At 37.4% G+C, this 26,111-nt stretch overlaps 2 protein-coding genes and 1 non-coding gene across 3 annotated transcripts; 1 reads left to right on the top strand and 2 right to left on the bottom strand.

The window, feature by feature from the left end:
* Positions 1-7,062: 7,062 nt before the first annotated feature.
* Positions 7,063-7,869, bottom strand: LOC133795774 (uncharacterized). The gene has a single exon (XM_062233233.1). The coding sequence runs from the start codon at positions 7,867-7,869 to the stop codon at positions 7,063-7,065; it is 807 nt and encodes a 268-aa protein (XP_062089217.1).
* Positions 7,870-16,703: 8,834 nt separating this feature from the next.
* On the bottom strand, positions 16,704-18,594 carry LOC133795776 (uncharacterized). Its single transcript, XM_062233237.1, has 2 exons — positions 17,531-18,594; positions 16,704-16,893 (listed from the first exon to the last, which is right to left on the bottom strand). Exons 1-2 carry the CDS (start codon positions 18,592-18,594, stop codon positions 16,704-16,706), a joined length of 1,254 nt encoding a protein of 417 aa, XP_062089221.1.
* Positions 18,595-19,212: 618 nt separating this feature from the next.
* Positions 19,213-19,319, top strand: LOC133799060 (small nucleolar RNA R71). Its single transcript, XR_009876267.1, has one exon. It is a non-coding gene; the product is annotated as a small nucleolar RNA R71 (small nucleolar RNA).
* The last annotated feature ends 6,792 nt before the right edge of the window (positions 19,320-26,111 follow it).

Below are 26,111 nucleotides of genomic sequence, written 5' to 3' on the forward strand. Positions count from 1 at the left end.
ATTCGAGATGCCCAGACCAAAAGCTCCAATTTGTTGGATGATAGTTACGGTTTGGGTCGGCCCAATGGGCTCAAGTTAGCATTTTTCTTTGATGTTTTAATTCTTCTGTATTGGGCTTCCGATAGAGAAGCCAGCAATATTTATACATTTATTGGGCCCGGGTCAGCCCGGCCCACTCCCAGTGCTCTTGTGAACCTATAAATGCATGTAACAGAACACTGGAGAAGGGACTCTGGGGAGGGTGTATATTGTTACTCTGCTAAAAACTGAGAGAAAACTCCATCGTTGTAGACTCTCTAAGTTCTAATACAACTGTCTCGTGGACTAAGGCTCGTTAACGCACCAACCACGTAAAAATCTTGCTTATAACCTCTAAACCCTTTCTCTAAATCTCTCTTATATTTTATTATTATAGTTTCCGAAAATCTCAGTAAACAATTACATACAACGTTAGTCCTCTATTAATGGTTCATAATTAATAGGGAATAAAATTACTGTTTTACTCTTTTAGCTCTATATTGTTCCTAGAGTACCATTGACTTTACTAGTAAAGGTTGTGTCACAACAAGTTTGCGACGTGAGCGCTCATAACTTTTTCAGTTCCAAAAGTCAACCCAATAGGGAACCATTATTCAATCTATAAGAAGGTATATATTTCATATTTGATAAACTATGTCCCCATCCATATATATCATTGAGTCCCCAAAATAATTGTTCTTAGCCTAATCATTCTGACAAATCTTAACACATTAATCAAAGGATCAGATGACATATATAGGAGTTCATAGCAACCTCAGGATTAAGAATATCATGTATATGATTATCATTTGATGTGTTTGATTAATACTATGAAACAAGTGTTTAAACAAATATTAACAAATCACATCTGGTCCAGTTCTATATATCACTATATATAAAGTACATTCACTAAAGTGTCCTACTACACTAGTGACCCGGATCTAGGTCACTTGTACTAGCGAACCATACTAGCAGTAATTAATATAAAGATTCAATAATTTTATTTTACTTCGAACTTTTTTAAGTTTATTATCTTAATTTCGATCCTCTCATACCAATATGAGATTAAGACCACATCGATAAACTTTGGAATTTTACGATATTTACTTAATATTATCAGCATAATATCGGACATAATCTATATATATAATAATTCAATTCAATTATTTATTTCATTTAAAACATTTGTCAACTATAATTGTTTTAAGGCACTATTCACAACAGTTTATAGTTATAGCTTTTAATAATATAAAACTGTAGTTTTGAGGGTTCAACTATGAATTTCTAGTGGAATAATTCATAGTTAATAAATTAATTAATGGAACTAAGAGTTAGTGAAATTTAAATTATTGGATCTTAGAACTACAGGTTCATACTGTCCCTGTACTAGCTCGATAAAACAGATGTAGGATTTTGGTATTAAAATGAAATAATTAAAAATAATAAAGTATTATTGTTAATCTTACAAATTAATAATATTTAATGGCAAATAAAGTTATACTAATAATTTTGTGAAATTAATTTTTATTGAAAATTAATTTAATCATATTTAATTTTGTGGTATAATATTCAATTTTGTAAAATAATATGCTAGAGGCCCAACAAATAGTATCATAGGGCCCATAGCCCTATAGTTTGTGACTGGGTGCCAACCATAGTGCAAATGGACTGTGGCCTAATGAGATTAAGGCTATGTCTTTTTTTTATTGTTATATTAATAGAACATAATATCGTGAAAAAAAGATATCAAATGCATTTCACGATATTTTGCCAAAAGAGAAAAATAGAGAACTTTGTTCTCTCTGAATTGTGAAAAGAACACACTCTCTCTCATGTGTTGAGATAAAAAAGTGTGTTCTTGTGTATCATACCAAATAGCATAGACATCCACCTGTCTCATTCTCTTTGTGCGAGACACAATATGGAAGATAGTGGGTTAGGAGGCTAAGACGTTATTCGATCTACACATGTTCTATATCTAGAAAAGATATTTGTAATTTTCTATTTTATTCAGATTCATGCCGCATGAGAAATATCACATTCTGGTTATGGCTCCTAGAGTCATTTGTTCTTATGTTTTAATAATTGTTATTATCGCATTGATATATTATCTCGTGCTTTTGATGCGTTGTCAATCACGTGATCAAAAACCAACACCAAGGGCATTACCTCCTGAGAACTGAGTCGGGAAATAATCCTCCTACAACCTTTCATGCTATGACCAACTCCTTTAAGTATACAAGAACCCTCATCTAAAGTTGAAAAATAATTGCCAGGTGTCAAGCAGAGACACTCTAGACCACAGACAATTATCTAACACCCACCTACCACAGAGATCCTGTTGTCGATCTCGTACAAGCAGCAAAAAGGATGTCTCGCGATGATGCCTAACATGGGAAAATGTGCAACTACCACACTGACACTGTCAGAGGCGTTTTTCCCAATAAAACAATGGTTGAGCCTCCTCGTACTAGGGCCTTTTGAGATACGATGGGGCCCACAAGCTTAGTAAATACATAATGTATTCATTTATGTGATAACAAACCTCATTAAGAGAAGAATAATTGTAATTAGCTCCAATTATTGAGCTTAATCTTCTTAGCTGCCTATAAATAGAGCTAAGGACAACTTGTAAAGGGATCAAAATTCCATTTTCTAATATTCAGAGTGAGCATATACGCTGCTTGAAAACCAAGAGAACTGAAGCTTTGCAAGTTCTTCTTCCTAAATACAAGTGACTCGTGGACTAGGGTTGATTAATAACCTAAACCACATAAAATCTGGTGTTCTTATTCTTCTTCTTTGAGTTTTCCTCTTAATTTGGTAGTTGATGAAAAAGCCAATCAACATAAGCGATTATTGTTAGGGATCAAAATTTTGTGGCATGTGTTTCACGAATACGAGGCCCCAATCTCGCAAGTCGCTATGCCTCGCAACTAGGGGAAGGAAAAAATATGTTCCTCTACAGCCAAGCCATGTTCAGTCCTGTAAGTTGCTCTACCCAAGTATGAAGCAATCTTTTCACAAGCAGGTAGCATGCCCAACGAGTTATACCTCCAACTTGCATTCGAACAAAATCTCGAGATTTTTGCTAAAGCATCTGACATTGCACAGCCACTAACTACTCCACTACGTGCACGATCTGGCCACCATTATCCTACATACCTACAACAAGGATCGTACAATCAATCTAAGAGCATCTCCAATGGAGTGCTATAAAAATGGTGTATAGCCATTTTTTAGCCTATCTTCATAAAATTGAACTCCAATGGTGGTCTAAAATGTGTGTCAAATTTAGCACATGCTAAAATTTGTGCCAAATTTGGTACAAAATAAAGCATGGGTCAAATTTGGCCCACAATAAATATCACATTTTTAATTACTCATTTGTCACTCATTAATACGATTTATTAACTGAAAAAATGTTTTAATTTTTAATTTATCTTTTAATAAAAAAATTTAATTATTTTGTATATTTTCAATTAGTATTAATAGTTGTGGACTTTTTTAGCAGCTTTTGCATGATAATTTTGCAAAATAGACAAAGGAGATTTTAGAGAGAATCAAAATGGAGGCTAGGTTTTCATTATGTCAAAAGAGATAAAAATAAGAGTACAAGAGCAACAAAATATATAGCCAAAATAATGAGAGGCTAAAAGACTAAACTACCCTTGCATAATAATAAAACTTATATTATTAACATCCCCTTCAAACCCACGATGCATTTGCGGGAAGCATCGAGAGTTTGCTAACTAAGAAACAAAAACGAGAAATAGTATGGGCCTTCGTAAACAAGTCGGCAATCTGCATAACGGAAGTGACAAATGGTAAAGTGATGGTCCCATTCTGATAGTGGTGACGAGTAAGATGACAATCTATCTCAATATGTTTTGTGCGCTCATAAAAAACAGAGTTGCGAGTAATCTGAATGGCACTAACATTGTCACGAGTGGGATTTGAGAGAATAACACCCATATCAGCAAGTAACCAACACAACCAAACAATTTCAGTGGTAGTGGAGGCCATGGCACGATATTCTACTTCTGTAGATGATCGAGAGACAACAGTTTGTTTTTTACTCTTCCAAGAAATAAGAGAATCTCCCAAAAATATAAAAAAAAACCAGTGGTAGATTTGCGATCAGTACAATCACCACCCCAATCTGCATCTGAGTAGGCACGTAACTCTAAAGTTGACGTAGATGGAAAAAGCAGACTCTGAAATTGAGTTCCCCGAAGATATCGAAGAAAACGAAGCACAGCTGCCCAATGAACGGTAGTGGGAGATGCAACAAACTGACTGACAATGTGAACTGCATAAGCTATGTCTGGCCTCATGATAGTAAGGTACACTAAGCTACCAACCAGAGTGCGATATAGAGAGGGATCTGACAAGGCAACACCATCAGATGAACAATACCTGGCATTAAGCTCAAGAGGGGTATAAACAGTGCGACCATCAGAGAGACGAGCCTGATCGAGAATATCAGCAATGTACTTAGATTGAGAAAGAAGATAGCCACGAGGAGAGTAAGCTACTTCTATCCCTAAAAAGTACCGTAGAGAACCCAAATCTTTCATCTCAAATTCACGAGTCAAGTGCATTTTCAACTCCGTTATCTCATTCGCATCATCACCGGTGATAATCATATCATCAACATATAAAGAGAGTAAAGTGCGGCCAGAAGAAGTACACCTAACAAAGAGAGCATAATCATGTGCACTGGGGTGGAAGCCGAGAGAAGTAATCACGATGGAAAATTTTTCAAACCAGGCTCGGGGAGCTTGTTTAAGCCCATAAAGAGCCTTCTTCAATCTGCAAACTTCTCCTGAATTATGAGGAACACCTGGTGGAGGAACCATGTAAACTTCTTCTTGAAGAGTCTCGTTCAAGAAGGCGTTTTTAACGTCCATTTGAGAAATGGACCATTGTCGAGCAGACGCAACAACAATGAGAGTACGAATAGTGGTATGTTTGGAAACTGGAGCGAAAGTTTCCTCATAATCCATCCCATACTCCTGAGCAAAGCCTTTAGCAACCAAACGAGCTTTGTACCTCTCTACTAACCCATCAGACTTAGTCTTGATCTTGTAAACCCAACGGGAACCAATAGCACGCTTCCCCACAGGAAGAGGAACAATATCCCAAGTACCTGTCTTGTACAACGCAGAGAGTTCTTCAGCCATTGCTTGCTGCCAAAGAGGGTCAAGAATAGCCTCTTTATAGGAAGAGGGCTCAGAGAGTTGGTGAATAAAAGTCAAAAAAGAAGAGAAAGAATCAGAATAAGTGGAGTAGACAAAATCAGGTAACTGTGTGGACTTACGAATTCTTTGAGGGTAGCGAGGAGGAGGAACAGGATCCACAATCTCATAAGCATCTTGGGTAGTAGTAGGAACAGAATGGACTTCAACAGGCTGAGAACCGACATCTGTAGAGTTAAGAGTATCAATAGTACAAGAATCAAATGGATCAATACGAGTGAGATCAGATTTGTGTAGATTGGGGGTGTCTGATGGAATAGAGCAGAAAGGTATATGCTCAAGAAACACAACATGACGAGAAACATAGAGTTTTTGACTAACAGGATCATAACATCGATATCCTTTTTGACCTTCACCATAACCAAGAAATACACAAAGAGCGGAACGAGAAGTAAGCTTACTACGTTCAACATGAGGACGGAGAACAAAACATGTGGAACCAAAGACTCTCAATGAAGAATAATCAGGAGTGTGACCATAAAGTTTTTCAAAGGGAGACAGACCTGAAGTGACAGAGGACGGAATTCTATTGATTGAATGAACTGCAATCAAAATAGCTTCCCCCCAGAACTCACTAGGAACATAAGCAGACAATAAGAGAGAACGAGCAGTTTCAACAATGTGTCTGTGTTTTCTTTCGGCAACCCCATTTTGCTCTGGTTTATTAGTACAAGAGGTTTGATGTAAGGTACCATCGAAAGCAAGCAATTCAGAGAAATGATTGGAGGTATATTCACCACCCAGATCACATCGAAAACATTTGATAACAACATTATGTTGAGTTTTAACAAAAGCACGAAACATATGATAAATCGCGAGGAAATCAGAACGATGTTTCATAAGATAGACCCAACAAAAACAAGTATAATCATCAATAAAAGAGACATAGTAACGTGATCCACCTTTTGTTAGAACGGGTGATGGCCCCCACACATCAGAGTGAATCAAATCAAAAGGTGCAAGAGAAACACAAACACTCTTATAAAAAGGTAAAGCAAAAAATTTTGCCAATTTGCAACCACAACAATCTGAAATATCATGGGTTTGTAACTTTCCTAATGCTCCTGTGGAAGCTAAGTACTTTAAACGTGAACCAGATACATGTCCAAGACGAGAATGCCATAAATAAAAACTAGACGAAGACGAACTTAAACGAAATGAAGACAAATCGACACTAGAAGCTGCAACATCAGGAACTCTCAGCTCATCTAAAATGTAAAGCCCCCCTGCCTACGACCTGTCCCAATCAGCTTCTTGGAATGAGGATCCTGCACATTACAACAAGAATTAGAGAAAATAACAGAGAAACCAGAGTCACATAATTGACCAACAGAGACAAGATTCAAAGTAAGATTTGGAATATGATATACATCAGAGAATGACATTTTTGGAGTGCAAATCGAGCCAATCCCTGCTAATGGCATGAGAGTGCCATCAGCGGTCATGACAGATACAGAGGGTGCTGATTTAATGGACAAGAAGGAATTGGAATTAGGTGACATATGATGTGAATCTCTAGAATCAAGGACCCATATAGAGGAAGATACACCTGGTGTACTACTACAAGGCAAACCTATGTGTGAGGAGGCTGACATGGCGTGTGGCTGCGAGGCAATGAACTTCTGAAACTGCTCTGTGAGTGTAGCAATAGAGGTACTAGGAGTGCTTCCAGAATCTGCAGGTGGAACAATAGCTGCCATGTTCGAAGACATAGGGTGAAGAGGTCGATAAGGTTGGTTGCCAAATTTCCAGTGAGGAGACTGATTCGGTGATTGCGCCCTGTTCAATAGTTTGGGACATTGAGTCTTCCAGTGTCCCTTTTGCTTGCAAAAATTGCATTCGTCATAGCCAACCTTGGCTTGAGTCTTGTGTTGATTGTTGGAGGCTGGCCGATGAGGAACTGCAAAGACAAAGGGATTCGGAGAAGGAAGAACCCCCTTTCCCCCCCCCCCCCTTTATCAACATGAGACTGCAAGCGAATCTCTTCTGCTAACAACTCATTAACCACCGAATCAACCGACGGAAGAGGACTGCGGTGCAAGATTGTTCCACGAAGACCTTCAAACTCATCTCGAAGAGCCATAAAAAACTGAACCAAACGTTGTGCGTCTCTCCGAGCAATGTAAGGGGCAAATGCCCGTAACTCCGCTGATTCAGTCAAAGCAAGCTGATCCCACAGATTAGACATAGCAGAATAAAATTCCTGAACGTTTATGCTATTCTGTTGAAGGGCCCGAATGTCAATCTCCAATTGATACTGCTTTGCGAAATTAGACTGTGTATACAGCCTTTCCAAGTGCTCCCAAACTTCCTTCGCCGTCTCATATTTCGCCAATTGGATACCGATTGATTGTTGAACCGAGTTGTTGATCCAAGTGATGATTTTCGAATTTTTGGCATCCCAGAGATCCAACTGTTCTGCAAAGCTCTCATCCTTATCGTTCTTCGGTTTCGTGGAAGTTCCAGAAACATAACCCCACATACGTTTCCCTTTCACAAAAAATTTCATAACATAATGCCAATACGAATAATTATGCCCATTCAATTGCACATTGATGGACTGAAGCGAATCATCTTTTGCGCCAGCCATGACGAACAATCAAAATCCAAATAAATAGAACAAAGTGCGAAATCCCCAAGATTGGTGCGAAAACCTCAAAATCAAAGCCAAAGACAGAGCCAAATTCCTAAAAAAAAATAAAAAAATCGTGGCATACTCAAGAACCTAGCTCTGATACCATGATAATTTTGCAAAATAGACAAAAGAGATTTTAGAGAGAATCAAAAGGGAGGCTAGGTTTTCATTATGTCAAAAGAGATAAAAATAAGAGTACAAGAGCAACAAAATATATAGCCAAAATAATGAGAGGCTAAAAGACTAAACTATCCTTACATAATAATAAAACTTATATTATTAACATTGCATTGGAGTACAAATGAAAAAAGTGGGCCAAATATAGCATTGACACATATTTTGGGCCAAATTTGGCACAAAATGTACACCAACCATTGGAGATGTTCTAAAGCATAGTACTTTTGTCATTTTTATGTTGTATTTTTATTTTGTAACAAGGGCAATTTGGTAATTACATCTATACTTCTTTCATACCTATAAATATAAAATGGGAAAAAACCTCATGCAAGGGAGTCCAAGAAGGCTGAGTTCATTTTACTTAAGTGTCAACAATCATGCTTCATTTATTTTTATATATTTTTTGAAAGAATAATCCATCAATTTACTTCTCACTTTTACTTTATTTTTGACATTATCTTCAAATGGAAAATTGTTATTCTTCAATCCCGTAATTTTTTATTATGATGAATTTATTTCCAAATGTTTTCACTAAACACTATCTAAATAGTAAAATTATTTCATTTTTAGGACATTTCCAAACCAATTTCAAAATTGAAGTTTTTTCTTCAATTTGAAAAAGTAAAAACCCTCTTTAACCAGTACACTAAAACCAAATTCTGCCCTTTTATTCTTGTGTATTAGTTTTTAATTAATTTAATTGTATATGTTATTTATATAATTTTTAATTTATAATTATTTAGTTTTAATATTATTCTTTTATTTTATTTTTGTTTGGTATTATTATTAAAGTAAATGGCGGTTAAAATACTCAATATTTTCAAAAGGTTGTACTTTTATACCCATTTTTTTTTAGTAAATATACTCAATATCTTTAAAATGTTGTACTTTTATATCCAAAAATTTTCTTTTAACAGTAAATATACTTAATATTTTTAAAATATTATATTTTTATACTTATTTTTTAAAATATAGGATTTCAATGGATTACTGTTTTTCTAATGGATTACGCTATTACAGAAGATCGATTAACTTGTAGAGCCATTACAAAAGACCCCCAAATATTCTCTACATCTACACTACAGTCTACATGGTTAAGCTTTTAAGTAATTTGGTAACATCGAATTAGAGAGTGATTGGTTGGTAACATCGAATTAGAGAGTGATTGGTTATTTTGCTATAGTACATATGTATTCAACCAATCCTCCAAAACAGTTATCCACCTTGCAAGTTCAAAATATGACTTAACATGCATTTATTTATATGAGCTTTTTTCTTCTTCTGAAAGCATTGAATTTTGTGTCGAAATCTGAAATATTGAATGGATAAGCTCTTTGGCATCTACTAATAGCAGTTGACATTATTTAAGTAAAAATTTGCTTAATTAACTAAGTATGTTTTTTCAATAAAGTATTCATTGTTGCAAAAAAAAACAAAAAAAAAACAAAAAGTAAGCTTTTAATGCACAAATTCTTAGATTTATTTTGTCTTTGCCGATGATTGTTTCAAAGGCTAATATATTTCCTTACTGATATTTGGTTTCAAGTTAGTGCCTATAGAAACTACTTTCTGCTTGATTAAGAATTAGAAATCAGAACAAATTTAAATTCACAAATAAATTATAGGCAAAGTACAGAAAAGGCGTAGTGTTTACTGTCAGGTAGGTGAAGAACATAGATATAATCTCTAGAAATACACTTAGACATTTCAGCAAGATCAACCTTGAGCCTCAAAACCCATCTAGCATAATCATTTTCCATGTACCTTCTTTTAGCAGTGTCAAGCAAGCACTGGCATGAATCCATGAGCGTCTACCGAGCGAAACATAAGATAGTCGTCGTGAATCCCGTGATAATGGTACATATTGGGGTCAAAAACATGAAGCAGCCGAAACGATTTGTCGTTCAGATTGTAACGTTTGAGTTTTCCAGATATATGCAAAACCAAGAATGAGTCTTCATCCTTTTCAGCTACGACAATGGAGAATATTTTAAACATATAATATGTGATAGGGAAGGGTCTCCATTTCATTTCCGGGTAACTAATTGCCACTGCATCAAAATCGAATCGATACTTGGAAATCCATCCTGAGTAGTCTTTCTTCATCTCGTAAATGCAGTACTCTACATAGTTACTAGTCCTTTCAGAACTGCAGAATACATGAAAATTTCCTCGAGATGCCCCGATTGACTGAAGCCTAAGACTAAGATCGTCTCCATTTTCAGAGAAAGAAGGTCATACACTAAAGTTTCAGATGAATAAATTTCGATCCAATATTCGTCGCCCGCGTTGACGTTGCTGTTTTCACATTCCATCACACAAAGACTTTGTAATGGGAAGATTTGGAAGGATCGAAAGCTAAGACGATGTCCTTCCTGAACGGACAAGCTGAAAGTGCCACGACGGAACGACAGCGGAGGAAGTGTCGTATAAGTGGGATTGTAAACGTGGTAGTGAAAAGAAATGAAATCATACAGGTCACTATTACACATCAGCACTTTTGGAATACAAAGCAGTGGTCCTGCATCTTGCCTTATTGTTATCAGCTCTTGCCTTGATTTCCAAGCCGTTGGGATTGTAATCATTGTTGTATAATATTTCCTTTTATTGTTAGAATGTTCCTTTTTCCCTTTCTGTTATGACAGCGGTAAAGGTTTCTACTTTTTTCTATGTAATTCTCTTGTATAAAGCAATGCATTTACTCATGCCAATTTGAGCTGAGAATATTCAAAACAATTTATTCGAAATCTTCTCTTGGCATCAGAGCCAGCCATGTCGACTGACCAGCAGACCCCTAGCACAGAAGAATCAAACTCTGCAGCCCCTCCTGCTACTCCAGCAGCTGCCTCAAATGTCACTGCTACTAGATCTAGCAGCTCTCAGCTCCAAACACCTATCCCTCATCATTTCAGCACCCTCAATCATCCTTTCTCCCTAAAATTAGACAGAAATAATTATAGTATGTGGAAGACTATGGTCTCTACTATTGTAAGAGGTCATAGGCTAGATGGTTTCCTAAATGGAACTAATGTTTGTCTACCTGAATTTCTCTCTGCAGGTATCAACACTGATGAATTCTCTCCTGGCTCGAGTGGACTTGTCAATCCTGACTTTGAAAATTGGATCATCAATGACCAATTGCTAATGGGGTGGTTATATAGCTCAATGACAGAATCAATAGCTACAAAGGTGATGGGTTTTGCAACTGCTGCTGGTTTATGGAGTGCATTGGAGCATCTTTATGGTGCTCATTCAAGAGCTAAAATGGATGACACCAGAACTCTCATCCAAACAACTCGCAAAGGCAATACTCTGTTGATTGAGTATCTAAAACAAAAGAAAAACTAGTCTGATTCTTTAGCTCTTGCTGAAGAGCCATATCCAGAATCACAACTCATTTCTAATGTCCTCTCTGGACTCAATGTTAGCTACTTGCCTATTGTGTTGCAGATTGAGGCAAGGGCTAAAACAACATGGCAAGACCTCACTGATCTGCTGCTTAGTTTTGACAGCAAAGTTGAAAGGCTTCAGGGTTTTGGACCATCAGGAAAAACATCTGGTGGAGTGTCGGATCCACAGGCTAATCTTGCTCATAGACAAAATGGAGGTGGTCGAGGCAGAGGATCCTACACACCTCATCACAACAATGGTGGCAGACATGTAAATCGAGGAGGAGGAGGCAGATTTCGTGGTAGAGGAAGGAACAATAGCAACTCAAGGCCCACTTGTCAAGTCTGTGGGAAGTTTGGTCACAGTGCTGCCGTGTGCTATAATCGCTATGATGATAGCTACATGGGATCTGATCCAAAATCAACAAGCCACAACAAGCAAGCTTACACAGCACTTGTGGCAACACCTGAGATCCTGGACAATGAAGCTTGGTATGAAGATAGTGGTGCCAGCAATCACATCACCTCGGATCCTTCATCTATGAACCGGAAACATGAATATGGTGGTAAGGAGAGAGTCACAATTGGTGATGGTAACAGGCTCTCTATCTCTCATCTTGGTAATGGAATTTTAAAAACTAAAACTGAGAAAACTTTACTACTGAATGAAATGCTGCTAGTACCAGATATCACCAAAAATTTATTGTCTCTAAGCTTACCTCTGATAATAATTATCTCTCTGTTTTTCTCTCTTTTTCTATGTACTCTTCTTGCTGAAAATGATGGTCATCCACGTACTGTGTCCTCCCCCCTTCTATTTCGGCTTGTCCTCTCTTCTTGGGGTACTTTTCTTTTCACCTTACCCTAATTAGAAAGCACATTTCCATCTTTGGTCCATTACTCCTTGCCACCTCAACCAGCTGACTTAATTCTTTAAATGGGTGCCGCATAGGCGCTGAAATCAGTAAATAACTGCAGCTGGCTTTTTGTAATGACCCACTACTCTAGACTTTTGGACCATTAACGAAACTATACATAAAACTTACATTTTTGCGAAAATACCATACTTTATTGGAAACTTGTAGAAATAGAGTTACTTTCATAAATAAGTAGGATATGGGTACCCATTGTCTTTAAAACAAAAAAATAACTTAAAGTAAAAAGAGTTACATAGAAAGTGCGGAAAATACATTTGAAACCATAAAAAACATAAACAAGACTACATCCTCGAATCGAATAACGCTCGGCCCCTTGACTCCATTCACCTATCGATACACATCCTCTAAGCGTCACGAATCTTTCCGCCTCTAAAGCTTATTTCCTGCACATAAACAGAAAGGAATGAGCCTAATGCCCAGCAAGGAAAATCTAACACATAGTCATAAACATAATTTCATAAGAAACATAAAGACATATCATAACACATAATACACTTATTATAATGGCCATTATTACTTGGGGTCCCATAGACTAAACAAGCTTATGCCCATGAGATTAGTGGGGTCCTACCAGCTAAATAGGCTTATGCCCACAATCTTTTTGGGGTCTTGTTAGTCAAATAGGGCATATGCCCAAGCCTACAACATACACATCAATAACATATTCATAACATATGAAAACATAACACATAAGATAACATAAACATAAACATATAGATTCTAGCCTATTTTCCTTACCAAAGTTACCGGGATATAATGGACTGAGTTGGGACTTTTGGAACACTCCTAAAACCATAATGAGAAAGAGTGAGTCTTATGAAGAAGAAGAAATGAAAATGAATAGGAAGACTAAACCATTGAGAAAATATGCTTACCACAACTTATGTGCTTAAGAACTTGGATTCCCTAACCAAAATAAAGATTAAGGTTAGAGATTGAGTAGAAGACTATGAGGAAGAAAATAACATAATACAGAAAGGAACTAGAGTTTTTGGTTACCTCAAAGACTTGAAAGACCAATCTACACCTCAACCGAAATACTATAGATCCTCACTTCCCAAAGTGTTTGATAAGCTTATGATGTTTAAGCTTATGATTTTCCCAAACCAGGTGTTTACACTCTCACACTCACTTAACACTAGCAGCTTCTGAACTTAGAGCAAAAGGTGAATAATGGCTGGGTACTAGGTCCTATTTATAGAGTTTGGGAATGAAAGTATCTTGATTTTACTTGAATAAAAAATAATGGCTTTTTAAGTGAAAATCATTTGAATAATCGTTCAGCAGAGGCTGAAGACTCGTTCAAAAGATGCTGGACTTATGGAGGAGTTTGAATGGCTGAAAGGAAAAGAATTAAAAAACAATTGAACATATGCTGAAGGAGGCGATATATCGCCCCCTGTAGGCGATATATCGCCTGGGCCAGTATGCCCGAGGCGACCGTGCATCGTCTCGTGTTTTCCGTATCTACGTGCTGCAATATATCGGCATACGCTGAATATTTAAACACGAAATTACACATTTTTAGCTAAGTTTGAATGGAGTAAACAGCCTTGACTAAGCGCTCAACGTACTCAAAGCTGTTGACTGACCCTATAACATTCAAACTTTACTCCTTATTAGATTTAATCCCCAAAAATACTTAATCCTTAATCACCATTCATAACATGTGTTTAAAATCCTATTGGTTGATGTCTAAACCTTATAATATAATAAATATAATCCTTAATATCAGTCACTTTAATCAAACCTTAGGTTATACTTAATATTCTTAAACTATAGATTAAACTTAGAAAATCTATAAGTACTACTATGAGTGTCCAAATAATTCCCGGTCTGAACCAAAAATCCATAGTAACAAAGATAATGCTATAAATACTATCATACTATTATCTATCTTAGCTAAGTAAAGTTCTTGGACTCTACACTTTTGTCCACGTCAGACTTCACTTTCCAGATTTGCTAACATTTTGGCCTACAGCATTCGAGCAACAATTCCAACTTTCTGTCCCCTTTTTCTTTTGATTCCCTTGCGAGTTTAAGGTTCCTTTCCTAGATAACAAAACACACATATTTACATAAATATTTACAATTACTACCAACAAATCACAAGACTCTTGAATTGACACACTAATTAGAAAATAAAGGTAAAAACTAAACAAACTTACAATTAACAACACCCTCATTACTCTTTTCACCCAAAATTCAAGTTCAAAGTTAATAAAAATAACTCTAAATCATAGAGTTATCACACCCCAAACTTGGCATATTGCTCGTCCTCGAGTAATGAAAAACAGAAGCAAAATAAACACAACAAACACTAAGACAACAACAAACACAAATTTGTAAATGAGAGAGTACTGATCAATCAATCATAGCTTAGTGAAGAAAATGCTCTCAGAATTATGTGGAATGGAATGATATGATGGTAGTGAATATGCCTTGACTTTATATGTCTCAATCTCATTTTAAGTGCTATAGTTATCACTAATGCCTCCCAAAAGTAACCCAATCACTAGAGTGTACAAATGCTTCCCAACAACACCTTGAATTCCTCTAACAACTACTCTTGATCCTCAAGTTTAAATATCTGCTCCCATAGGTTGAATTAGTGCAATCCTCTCCACTAATGTAGTCTAGCTTTACCCCCTAGATCAAAAAGACTTTACTCGTCTTGTAATGTAAGGCTTAGGTTAGGGTAGGATAAAAGGTAATATTTCTATGGCTTATAACCTAACCACCTCAACTTATCAAGAACCTCTCTTATTATTATTTTTTCTCAAGCTTTCACCCCAAAATGTATTTGTAACCCACAATGAATCATTTAATTTAGCTCTAATTCTCTTGCTACTGTTATTTGTATTTCTTTATTATTTCTTTTTTATATATATATATATTTTAATTTTTCTTTTCTTTTCTTTTCTTTTTTTCTAAAAACAACATGACATTGAAACAGCAAAAAGATATATAGCAAGAGAATTATGTACATTTTCTTGTGAGCTCATTCCCACACACCCCAAACTTAAATCCCATCATTGTCCCCAACGTGGCTAATAAATGAAACTTGGAATAGCTCACCACATGGCTAAAAACTAACCCCACTCACCCCAAACTGACTGCAAATAATTTGTTCTTAATAAATTTCAGCAGCTAGGTTTGGTTAATGAAAGTTAAAAATAACAATTTAAGCAGGGGGTTATCATTAATGACAGGTATTAAGAAAGAATAGGCAAATTAGCTCAACTAAGGGGAATTAATATACAATGGGAAAGCTTGAAAGGCACAAACGTCCAAGGATGGCCTAGATCATGTCTAAGTGGTAAAGCTAGCTAGGATTTCGCCTCAAGGATTACACTAACCAATTCTAGAAGCTTAAACTTTCTCAAGATGTTGTTTATTCTAGAGATCCAAAGCATGGTGGGATAGCACGAGCACACAACTATTGAAAGAATCACTAATAGATGGCATTAAAGATAGCAATAGCACCTAAACTAGCATATTTAACACATAAAATCAGGGCATAACACAAATGGAGGAAGGTGGATGATATCATCATCGAGCGCTACGCTAAGCCAGACCAAACAACAGTATCTCTCAACCACAAATACAGACAACACACAATCACAGCTATTAAAGTTCAATGCTAAAACACAATTTAAACAACCTAAACTAAAAACACAATAAGAACAGTCACAAAACACAAAATAACATAAATTAATCAGAAAATAAAATAACAAGTAAATGAAACCCCCTCTTTACTCGGAATCCTCGCCATGGGACTCCTCTATTTCGTCAACAACGCCAGAAAACTTGTTTAATGGATTCAATAGCCGAGAATGGACCCAAAGCGTGAGTTACCCACGCTGGAAGAACACGGAACTTGCGCAGGTACTATGTGGGATAGAGAGGCGGAGCAGAGTCACGCCTGGTGAGGGTCGCTGGGCTCTATTGTCGGCCTGGTTGTGGGTTTGTGGTGGTTGGGAGGCTCGGAGGTGGTACTGGGCAGCGGTTGAGGGAAGAAGATGGAGGATGGGTTAATGGGTCTTGTGAGGCTGAGTTGGTCGGTCAGGGTCGACCGCTGGGTTGTGGTTCGTGGAGATGGTTCGGTGAGGGGCTGGTTGAGTGGGTCGTGGGTGGCGGCTGGAGAAAGTGGAGTGGGGAGAAGAAGCTGATGAAGAAAATAGAGGGATGGGTTAGAATTTTGGGGTTATTTAATTTGTTAGGTAAACTAATCTATTTTAGCTCTCCCCCCCCCCCCCCCCCCCCCCTTTTTTTTATAAGGGCCTCAAACTTTCTCAGAAGAACATGCTCCCAGTTGATATAGCAATGCTATAGCATAGCATTTTTTTCCTCCTGCGTCCCTGATAAATGCTGAAGCAATGCTATAACAACTGGGACTTTCCAGCTTTTTGGAAATTCTCTGTCTTATAACCGAGCTTGTCCAACTTCCCATATTACAGATTCCTTTCTTCCCCCTGCAATAAATCATTACAAACACCAGCAAACACACTTAGTAACCTCAAGAAAACACAAGTATATGTATTTATATATTATTATTATTATTATTATTTGCTTTTCTTTTTCTTCTTTTTTTTTTCTTTTTACAAGGGGTGGTACACCCCAAACTTAATTACATATATTATTTATTCACAATCTGTCTCTTTCACTCATGGGTTGCCCAAGTGTGATACATTAAATACATGGCAGCCCATAGTCCTTCTCCTTCAAGAATCCTTCAAAATGATGGAGGTCTTTGCTCTATCGACCTCCCCTCCAAGGTAGTGCTTAAGTTGATGGCCATTCACTTTAAACTCTCTTCCTGAAATTTCATCACGCAAGTCCAATGCACCACAAGGAAAGACTTTAATTATCAAGAATGAATCAGAGAAACTTGATGCTAGCTGTCTGGAACTTGCTTTCATTTTAGAATTAGAGAAATACACCCGCTGCCCCACTTCAAACCTTTGGGAATGAGCTTTCCTACCACACTTCTTTTTCTTCTTTCTACGTGGCTCTTGCAAATGAGACGATGCCTTGTTTATACTTGCCCCTAGCTCATTGTTGCTCTCAAATTATTTAAGAGATAGCCTCGTCCTCACTTTCTTGATATACCTTGTGGGTACCTCTTCCTCCATATTAGAGTTCTTGACAGTGATGGCCAAACAATCTCCTACTTCATCTGGAGAACGTATAGGATTGAATACCTTGAAAGTTACCTGTTCTTCTTGAGCTCTCATTGTGAGCTCCCCTTTTTCCACGTCAATCAAGGTCCTCCCAGTAGCTAGAAATGGCTTACCCAAGATAATGGGAACATCTCTATCCACTTCATAATCAAGAATGATGAAATCGGCCGGAAAAATGAACTTATCAACTTGCACTAGAACATCTTCAATTTTTCCTTCCGGGTGTGCCATAGAAAGATCTGCCAATTGCAAAGTGACTGTAGTTAGCCTCACTTCTCCAATTCCCAACTTCTTAAAAATAGACATAGGCATCAAGTTAATACTAGCTCCCAAGTCACATAAAGCTCTACCCACATCTCTTCCACCAATAGAGCAAGGAATTGTAAAGCTACCCGGATCCTTCAACTTAGGAGGAATTTTACTCTTCAACATGGCACTACAGCCTTCCGTCAAGGCCACCGTTTCAAACTCACCAAGTCTCCTTTTCTTAGTCAAAATGTCCTTCAAAAACTTTACATAATTTGGCATTTGCTCCAAGGCCTCCACTAGTGGTATATTGATATGGAGTTGCTTCAAAATGTCTAAAAACCTTCGGAATTGGCCATCTTGTTGCTGTTTTTGAAATCTTTGAGGAAATGGTGGAGGTGGCTTGCTCAAACACTTTTCTGCCGCAGATTGCTGAACTGATGCTGTAGCATTCTGGGTAAATTCAGCAGCTGAACTTGCTGAGTTTTCCCTCTTTTCTTCACCAATTTGGATTGAAGTGGGCTTGTTTTTTCTCTTATCTTTCTCCTCATTTAACTCCAGATTTTTCCCACTCCTCAAAGTCACCACTTTGCACTGCTCTTTTCCATCCCTCCTTGGATTTTCGGTGTCACTAGGCAAGGAACCTTGGGGTCGATTTTTCAAGTCATTAGCTAAATGCCCCAATTGAATTTCCAAATTCCGAAGAGAAGCTGCCTGGCTTTGAATTACAGCGTCATTCTTGGCCATATAATCTCTCATTAAATTCTCCAAAGAACTTGTTTGAGAGCCTTGAGGTTGGTGTGGTTGTTGAGGTCTTGGTTGTTGAGAAAATCCCGGTGGATATGACTGTTTTTCTTGTGTTGGTGCTCCACTTGAACTTGCTCCTTGACCCCCCATGACAAATTTGGATGATGCCTCCAAGCTGGATTGTAAGTGTTAGAATATAGGTTGTTGTTGCGGTTGGAGTTTTGATTACCCACATAGAAGACCGAAGCTGGATTTGAAGGGCAATTCTCAAAAGTATGCCCGTCCCCACAATACACACATGATACTTTTGCACTTTGAACGGCAGCAGCTGGCTGTACATTTCCTCCCATACTCATGTTCTTTAAAATGTTGGTCATTGAGGCCATTTGAGCGGTTAAAGCAGTTAAAGCATCTACTTCAAGAACACCCGCTACTTTTCGGCTTGTAGGAGCTCTAGTATTTGACCATTGGTAGTTATTGCTTGCTATTCTTTCCAAAATCTCAAATGCTTCGTTGTAAGACTTGGAAAGAATGGCTCCATTGGCTGAAGCGTCTAATACCATCTGAGAGGCTGCATTGAGACCATTGTAGAATGTCTCCATTTGTATACAATGTGGGATACCGTGGTGTGGACATTTTCTTAAAAGCTCTTTGAATCTTTCCCACGCGTCACTAGTGGACTCATCTTCCAGCTGCTGAAACGACATGATTTCACTTCTAAACTTTGCATTTCTGGTGGGAGGGAAGTACTTTCTTAGAAATTTCTCAGCCAAGTCATTCCAATTTGTAACCGAATCGGGAGGAAGGGTGTTGAGCCATGATCTAGCTCAGTCCCTTAAAGAGAACGGGAATAACTTCAACCTCAATGCCTCTTCACTTACTCCTTGTAGCTTGAAAGAATCGCTCACCTCCAAAAATGAGCGAAGATGGAGATGAGGATCTTCCGTTGGCATCCCACTAAACTGCCCCACGGTTTGGAGCATTTGAAACATGACCGGTTTGAGCTCAAACTGGGGTGCTTGTATTTCGAGCCTCACAATTCCTGGATTGAGCTCATTAAACATGGGGGCAGCGTATTCCCTTGTTGCTCTGGCTCTATCATCCGCCAAAACAATAGGATTAACTATGTTCTGGGCACCCCCTTCGTCGTCAACATGTTCAGCCATAGTGCAGCGGCTTTTAGCCTTTTGTGCCTTTCTCCTTTTTCTGAAAGTGCGTTCAATTTCAGGGTCAATAGGAGCAAGTTCAAAGTCTTCTTGTTTGTTCATGCACTAGATGAAACCTGAAAATACACAGCCCAAACAAGCAGACTTAAAAACAAAGAGAAATAAATTGCAAACTAGTTGATAATATAAAATTTTAATTTTCAATCCCCGGCAACGGCGCCAAAAACTTGTTGCGTAAATTTAAGCAATTAAAATGTGCAAGTATACACAGTCGGCAACGAGTAATATAGTAGTAAGTGAGTATCGCCTCCACAGGGATTTCAAATTAAGCAAATGCAAAACCAACTAATTAACAATTTAAAAGTAAAAGAAAAAGGAATTATGAGAATGAATGTAATATGGATCTGAAATTAAATGGTTGCAATTAATTCTAATTAAAATGTAGCTAAGATGTCAGCAAAATTTAATTCGAGAAAAGTGTCTATGGACTAATGGATCTGAATGGCTATTTCCCCCTATGTTGATATGCCCAGTTGTTATAGCAATCGTTCAACAATTATGCACAGAGTTAACAGATTTCTAAATAAGCCAGTGAGATTTTTCCAAAACCCACTGAGGTAATTCCACAACGTAATTCAATACATTCCTATATTAAACCAGGTTGTAAAACAAGCAATTACACACCAAATCTCAGGTTATACAAGGTAGTAAAATATTCCTATTTCACTCACTAAGAACTACCTAAACATGGTATTCCTCTTGTATCATTCAAGTTAACTCTACTAGATAGATTCTTCCCAAAATCAGATCTAGCTAATTAAATTGTTAGTCATGGCCAGTAATTAACAATCATTTAACATTCATCTCACTTGAATGAACAAAGGCAAATTACTAAACTCATGCATTTCATTAATAAGTCATAACATAGGGTTCATAGCCATCCAAATCTCAAAATGATTAGTTCATGTCTAAACTGAAAATTACAATCCCATGTAAAAATAGTTCATCCATGGTAACAACAGTTCACAGATTAATCTAAATAAGAGTATACACTACAAAAGAGGGAATGTAGAAGAAAGAGAGAGTAGTAAAGTCTTGTGCTAAAACCCTCTTCCTTCCTAGCCATGAGCTTCTTTGATCTTTCCCTTCTGTGTATCTCTCTGTTTTTCTCTCTTTTTCTATGTACTCTTCTTGCTGAAAATGATGGTCATCCACGTACTGTGTCCTCCCCCCTTCTATTTCGGCTTGTCCTCTCTTCTTGGGGTACTTTTCTTTTCACCTTACCCTAATTAGAAAGCCCATTTCCATCTTTGGTCCATTACTCCTTGCCACCTCAGCCAGCTGACTTAATTCTTTAAATGGGTGCCACATAGGCGCTGAAATCAGTAAATAACTGCAGCTGGCTTTTGTCCACGTCAGTCTTCATTTTCCAGATTTGCTAACATTTTGGCCTACAGCATTCGAGCAGCAATTCCAACTTTCTGTCCCCTTTTTCTTTTGATTCCTTTGGCGAGTTTAAGGTTCCTTTCCTAGATATCAAAACACACATATTTACATAAATATTTACAATTACTACCAACAAATCACAAGACTCTTGAATTGACACACTAATTAGAAAATAAAGGTAAAAACTAAACAAACTTACAATTAACAACACCCTCATTACTCTTTTCACCCAAAATTCAAGTTCAAAGTTAATAAAAATAACTCTAAATCATAGAGTTATCAATAATGTATTAATAGAATTTCATTCTGACTGTTGTTTGGTGAAGGACAAGGTAACAAGGAAGGTGCTACTTCAAGGGATGCTTAAAGATGGACTTTATCAACTCAAAACCTCACAATCAAAGTCAGCCTCTCTTTCTCTCGATTCATCAAAGTCTAAGAATGCTCACCCTACTGTATTTTCTGGTTTAGCTGCTGTGTCTAATTCCAATGTAAATCAGTTCAAAACTGATAAGTTTTTACATTCCAAAATTGATGTTTGGCATAGGAGGTTAGGCCACCCATCATCAAGAGTCTTAAATATCAAATTTTAAATTCATGTCATGTTAAAGTTTCAAAGAATGAAATGCATAATTTCTGTGATGCATGTCAATATGGCAAATCTCACTCTCTTCCTTTTAAATCTTCCAAAAACAAAGCTGAAAAACCTCTAGATCTAATACACACTGATTTGTGGGGACTCTCTCCCATTCTTTCAAATAACAGTTACAGCTTTTATATTCACTTTGTTGATGACTCAACCCGATTTACATGGATTTATCCCTTAAGAACAAAGGCTGAAGCATGTAATGCCTTTACTCAATTCAAAGCCTTAGTTGAAACACAATTTGAAAGGAAAATAAAATGCATTAGATCTGATGGAGGAAGTGAGTATCAACCTTTTACCAATATTGTCCAAGCAAATGGCATTGAGTTTCAACACTCTTGCCCACACACCTCAGCTCAAAATGGAAGAGCTGAGAGAAAACACCGCCATATAGTTGAAATGGGCCTTACACTCTTGGCTCAAGCCAATATGCCACTAAAATATTGGTGGGATGCATTCCAAACAACAGTCTATTTAATTAATAAACTTCCAACTCCAATTCTTAACAACAAATTCCCTTTTGAAGTCCGGTTCTCTAAAGCACCAGATTACATGTTTTTAAAAACCTTTGGAGTAGCATGCTTTCCATGTCTTAGACCATATCAAACACATAAATTTCAATTTCATTCAACCAAGTGTGTCAATCTTGGCTATAGTGATTCTCACAAAGGCTACAAGTGCTTGAGTCCCACTGGCAGAATTTACATTTCTCGAAATGTGGTCTTCAATGAGTTAGAGTTCCCTTTTAAATAAGGATTTCTTAATAATTTTCAACCTGAAAAGTCTGTTATTGTTCAAAACTCTACATGGTCTGTTCTTCCCTCTCCTATTCTCCAATCTTTTCACAACAGGACCTCCTCAACCTCATCTCCTGCTGCAAGTTCATCACGCTCTCTTGAAGTATCATCGCCTCTTCACCAAACTGCAAGTACAGAGGTAAATTCTATTCACTCTTCTACATTCCCTGTCTTAGTTGGTACCCTTGGTTCAGCCTCAGGTTTTGAGAGGGGAAGTGCATCTGATGATACCACTCCTCTTAGTCCAATTGTTTTTGAAATTGACTCACCTGCTGGACAAGACTCCACAGGTCCTACTGTCTCTGCAGGTCCTCCATCACAACCACCAGTCACTCATCCCATGATCACTCGAGGAAAGACCGGTATCTTCAAGCCTCGTGTGTTTGCTGGCACATCGAATTGGACTCACGTTTCTAAAGAGCCGAGCTGTGTTGCTGAAGCTCTTGCTCACAAGGGTTGGTCAAATGTTATGGACACTGAAATGGAAGCCTTAAAAAGGAATAAAACTTGGGAGCTTGTTCCACCACCAGCAGATCAAAACTTAATTGGCAATAAGTGGGTGTTTCGGGAAAAATTAAATGTTGATGGCTCTTTCCAAAGGTTCAATGCTCGACTAGTTGCAAAAGGCTTTCATCAAAGGCCAGGTGTTGATTTCAAGGAGACTTTCAGCCCAGTGATAAAAGCCTCAACGGTCATAATTATATTGTCTATAGCAGTATCTCGTGGCTGAGACATTAGACAATTGGACATAAATAATGCTTTTCTAAATGGAACATTGGAGGAGGACGTTTTCATGACACAACCTAAAGGCTTCATAGAGAAAGGAAAAGAATACTTTGTCTGTAAGCTGAACAAATCACTCTACGGGTTAAAACAAGCCCCAAGGGCATGGTTTGATAAATTAAAGGAAACACTACTGAATTGGAAGTTTGTAAATTCAAAGGCTGACACTTCTCTTTTCTTTCACAAGACAGAGAAGACAATCTTAATGGTGCTAAGATATGTGGATGATATCATTGTAACAGGAAATGACAACAGCAAAATGAAAAGCTTCATAGCATAACTGAATTTGAAATTTTCTCTTAAAGATGATCCCTTACATTACTTCTTGGGCATAGAGGTGTTTCGTGATGACACAGGCCTTTATCTTACACAAACAAAGTACATTGAAGACTTTCTAAAGAGAACACAATTTCAACACCTCAAACCTTGCCCCACACCAATCACTGCAAGAAAACCGATGTCCATAAGTGATGGAGAGCTTCTCAAAAATCCTACAGAGTATAGGAGTATTATTGGAGGATTACAATATCTTTGCCATACTAGACCTGATATATCATACGTTGTTAACAAACTCAGCCAGTTCTTAAAGGCGCCAACCACAACACACTAGAGAGGTGCAAAGCGTGTAATGAGATACTTGAAAGGCACCATGGACCAAGGTCTACACATCAGTTATGATGAAAGATTGAACATCACCGGATATTCAGATGCGGACTGGGCTTGCTGTCCAGATGATCGCAAATCTATAGCAGGGTATTGCGTGTATCTCGGTAATACTCTAGTGTCTTGGTCGTCGAAGAAACAAGCTGTAGTATCGAGATCAAGCACCGAATCTGAATATCGAGCACTTGCTCATGTGGCAGCTGAGATTTCGTGGATAAAATCTCTTCTCAAAGAGTTTAATTTTCCTATTTCCACTGCAGTGACTTGGTGTGATAATCTTGGTGCAAGTGCGCTTGCGTCAAACCCTGTTTTCCATGCTCGTACGAAGCATATAGAGGTTGATGTGCATTTCATTAGGGACAAGATTCAAAGCAAGCAACTTGAAGTCAAATATATACCTTCTCATGACCAAATCGCTGATTGTTTAACAAAAGGGTTGTCACATTCAAGATTTCAGTTCTTAGTCAGCAAACTTGGAGTGATGCCATCTCCCCTGTGTTTGAGAGGGGATGAAAAGAAATGAAATCATACAGGTCACTATTACACATCAACACTTTTGGAATCCAAAGCAATGGTCCTGCATCTTGCCTTGTTGTCATCAGCTCTTGCCTTGATTTCCAAGCCGTTGGGATTGTAATCATTGCTGTATAATATTTCCTTTTATTGTTAGAATATTCCTTTTGCCCTTTCTGTTATGACAGTTGTAAAGGTTTCTACCTTTTTCTATGTAATTCTCTTATATAAAGCAATGCATTTACTCGTGCCAATTTGAGCTGAGAATATTCAAAACAATTTATTCGAAATCTTCTCTGGTAGTATTTTCTTGGAGAGTAGAAATCAGCTGTAGAGCAGAGCAATAACCCATTACAGGACTGTGTGATTGTGGTCGTTGACGAAGTTGAGAGACTTGAAAGGGGCTGCAGAAGAGAAGGAGGAGGAGTGGGGCTTGGGATACGGGTGGTCAAAGTCAACGAAATGGAATTCTGGGTTGTCGGTCAAGTTAGAAGAAAGAGGCCGGAGGCGGCGGTCGGGACGGGAAAGGGCTACGGCGGCGAGAAAAGTTGAGGTTGGAGATGAGGGAATACAGATTTGAAGTTGGGGAGAGACTTTATGGGAAGGCGGAGGAGTAAGACGACGGCAGTGGTGTCATAGGGTGAGAAACATCGTCCTTTCGTGATTTCTTGAACGACATTGAGTTTAGTTAGTTAAAAAGCAAAAATGGGATGGGAGTGAAATGAATGGAAGTTTAGTTTGTTGAGTAGTGACTTGAGTCGGTGGTGTTTGTGGAGCTTCTTTGTATATGGCTTATTTGAAGGAGGAAAAAGAAGGATGGCAATGTAAGCTAATGCAATAGAAGAATGTGAAGAAATATTTGGACTTGAGAAATGATCACGACAATTTAATATCATTTTTTTCTGATAACAATAGTCAAAAAGCTTGCCTTGCTCACAAACTTAAAATATTTATGCATGGTCTTTCACCAAAAATTTGTTCAAACAAAATAGAGATATAATTTGGTCTTATTGAATGTAAAATAAAACACACCTTTATTTTGATATTTTTGAAATCATAGATATATAATTAAGTATATATAACCTTATGATATTTTGTGTTTTATCGAAATACAGACTTGGCATCCTATGTTTTTAATAATGCTCATTTGGTACTACGTAATTTGAAATTGTACATATTTAGTACCCGAAACTCAAATTTGAACAATAAAATATTATCAATATAACCAAACTACCCTCAATTATATGAGTTTCAAATTCAAATTTAATTGCTTAATTACGTATAATTGAGTGTAGTTTGGTAATAATGATAAAAATTTATTATTCAAATTTGAATTCAAGGTACCAAATATACACGATTTCATATTTCAAGTACCAGATGAACATTATTGAAAACATAAAATACCAAGTATATACTTCAATAAAACTGTGAGTTTTTATTCCTCCCAAATTCAACTAACTTAACTACCTTTATTTTTGTAACGTCCTAACTAACTCTCCTAGT

The sequence above is a fragment of the Humulus lupulus genome, chromosome 8 (genome assembly GCF_963169125.1).
Source record: "Humulus lupulus chromosome 8, drHumLupu1.1, whole genome shotgun sequence".
In the NCBI taxonomy this organism is placed as follows: Eukaryota; Viridiplantae; Streptophyta; class Magnoliopsida; order Rosales; family Cannabaceae; genus Humulus; species Humulus lupulus.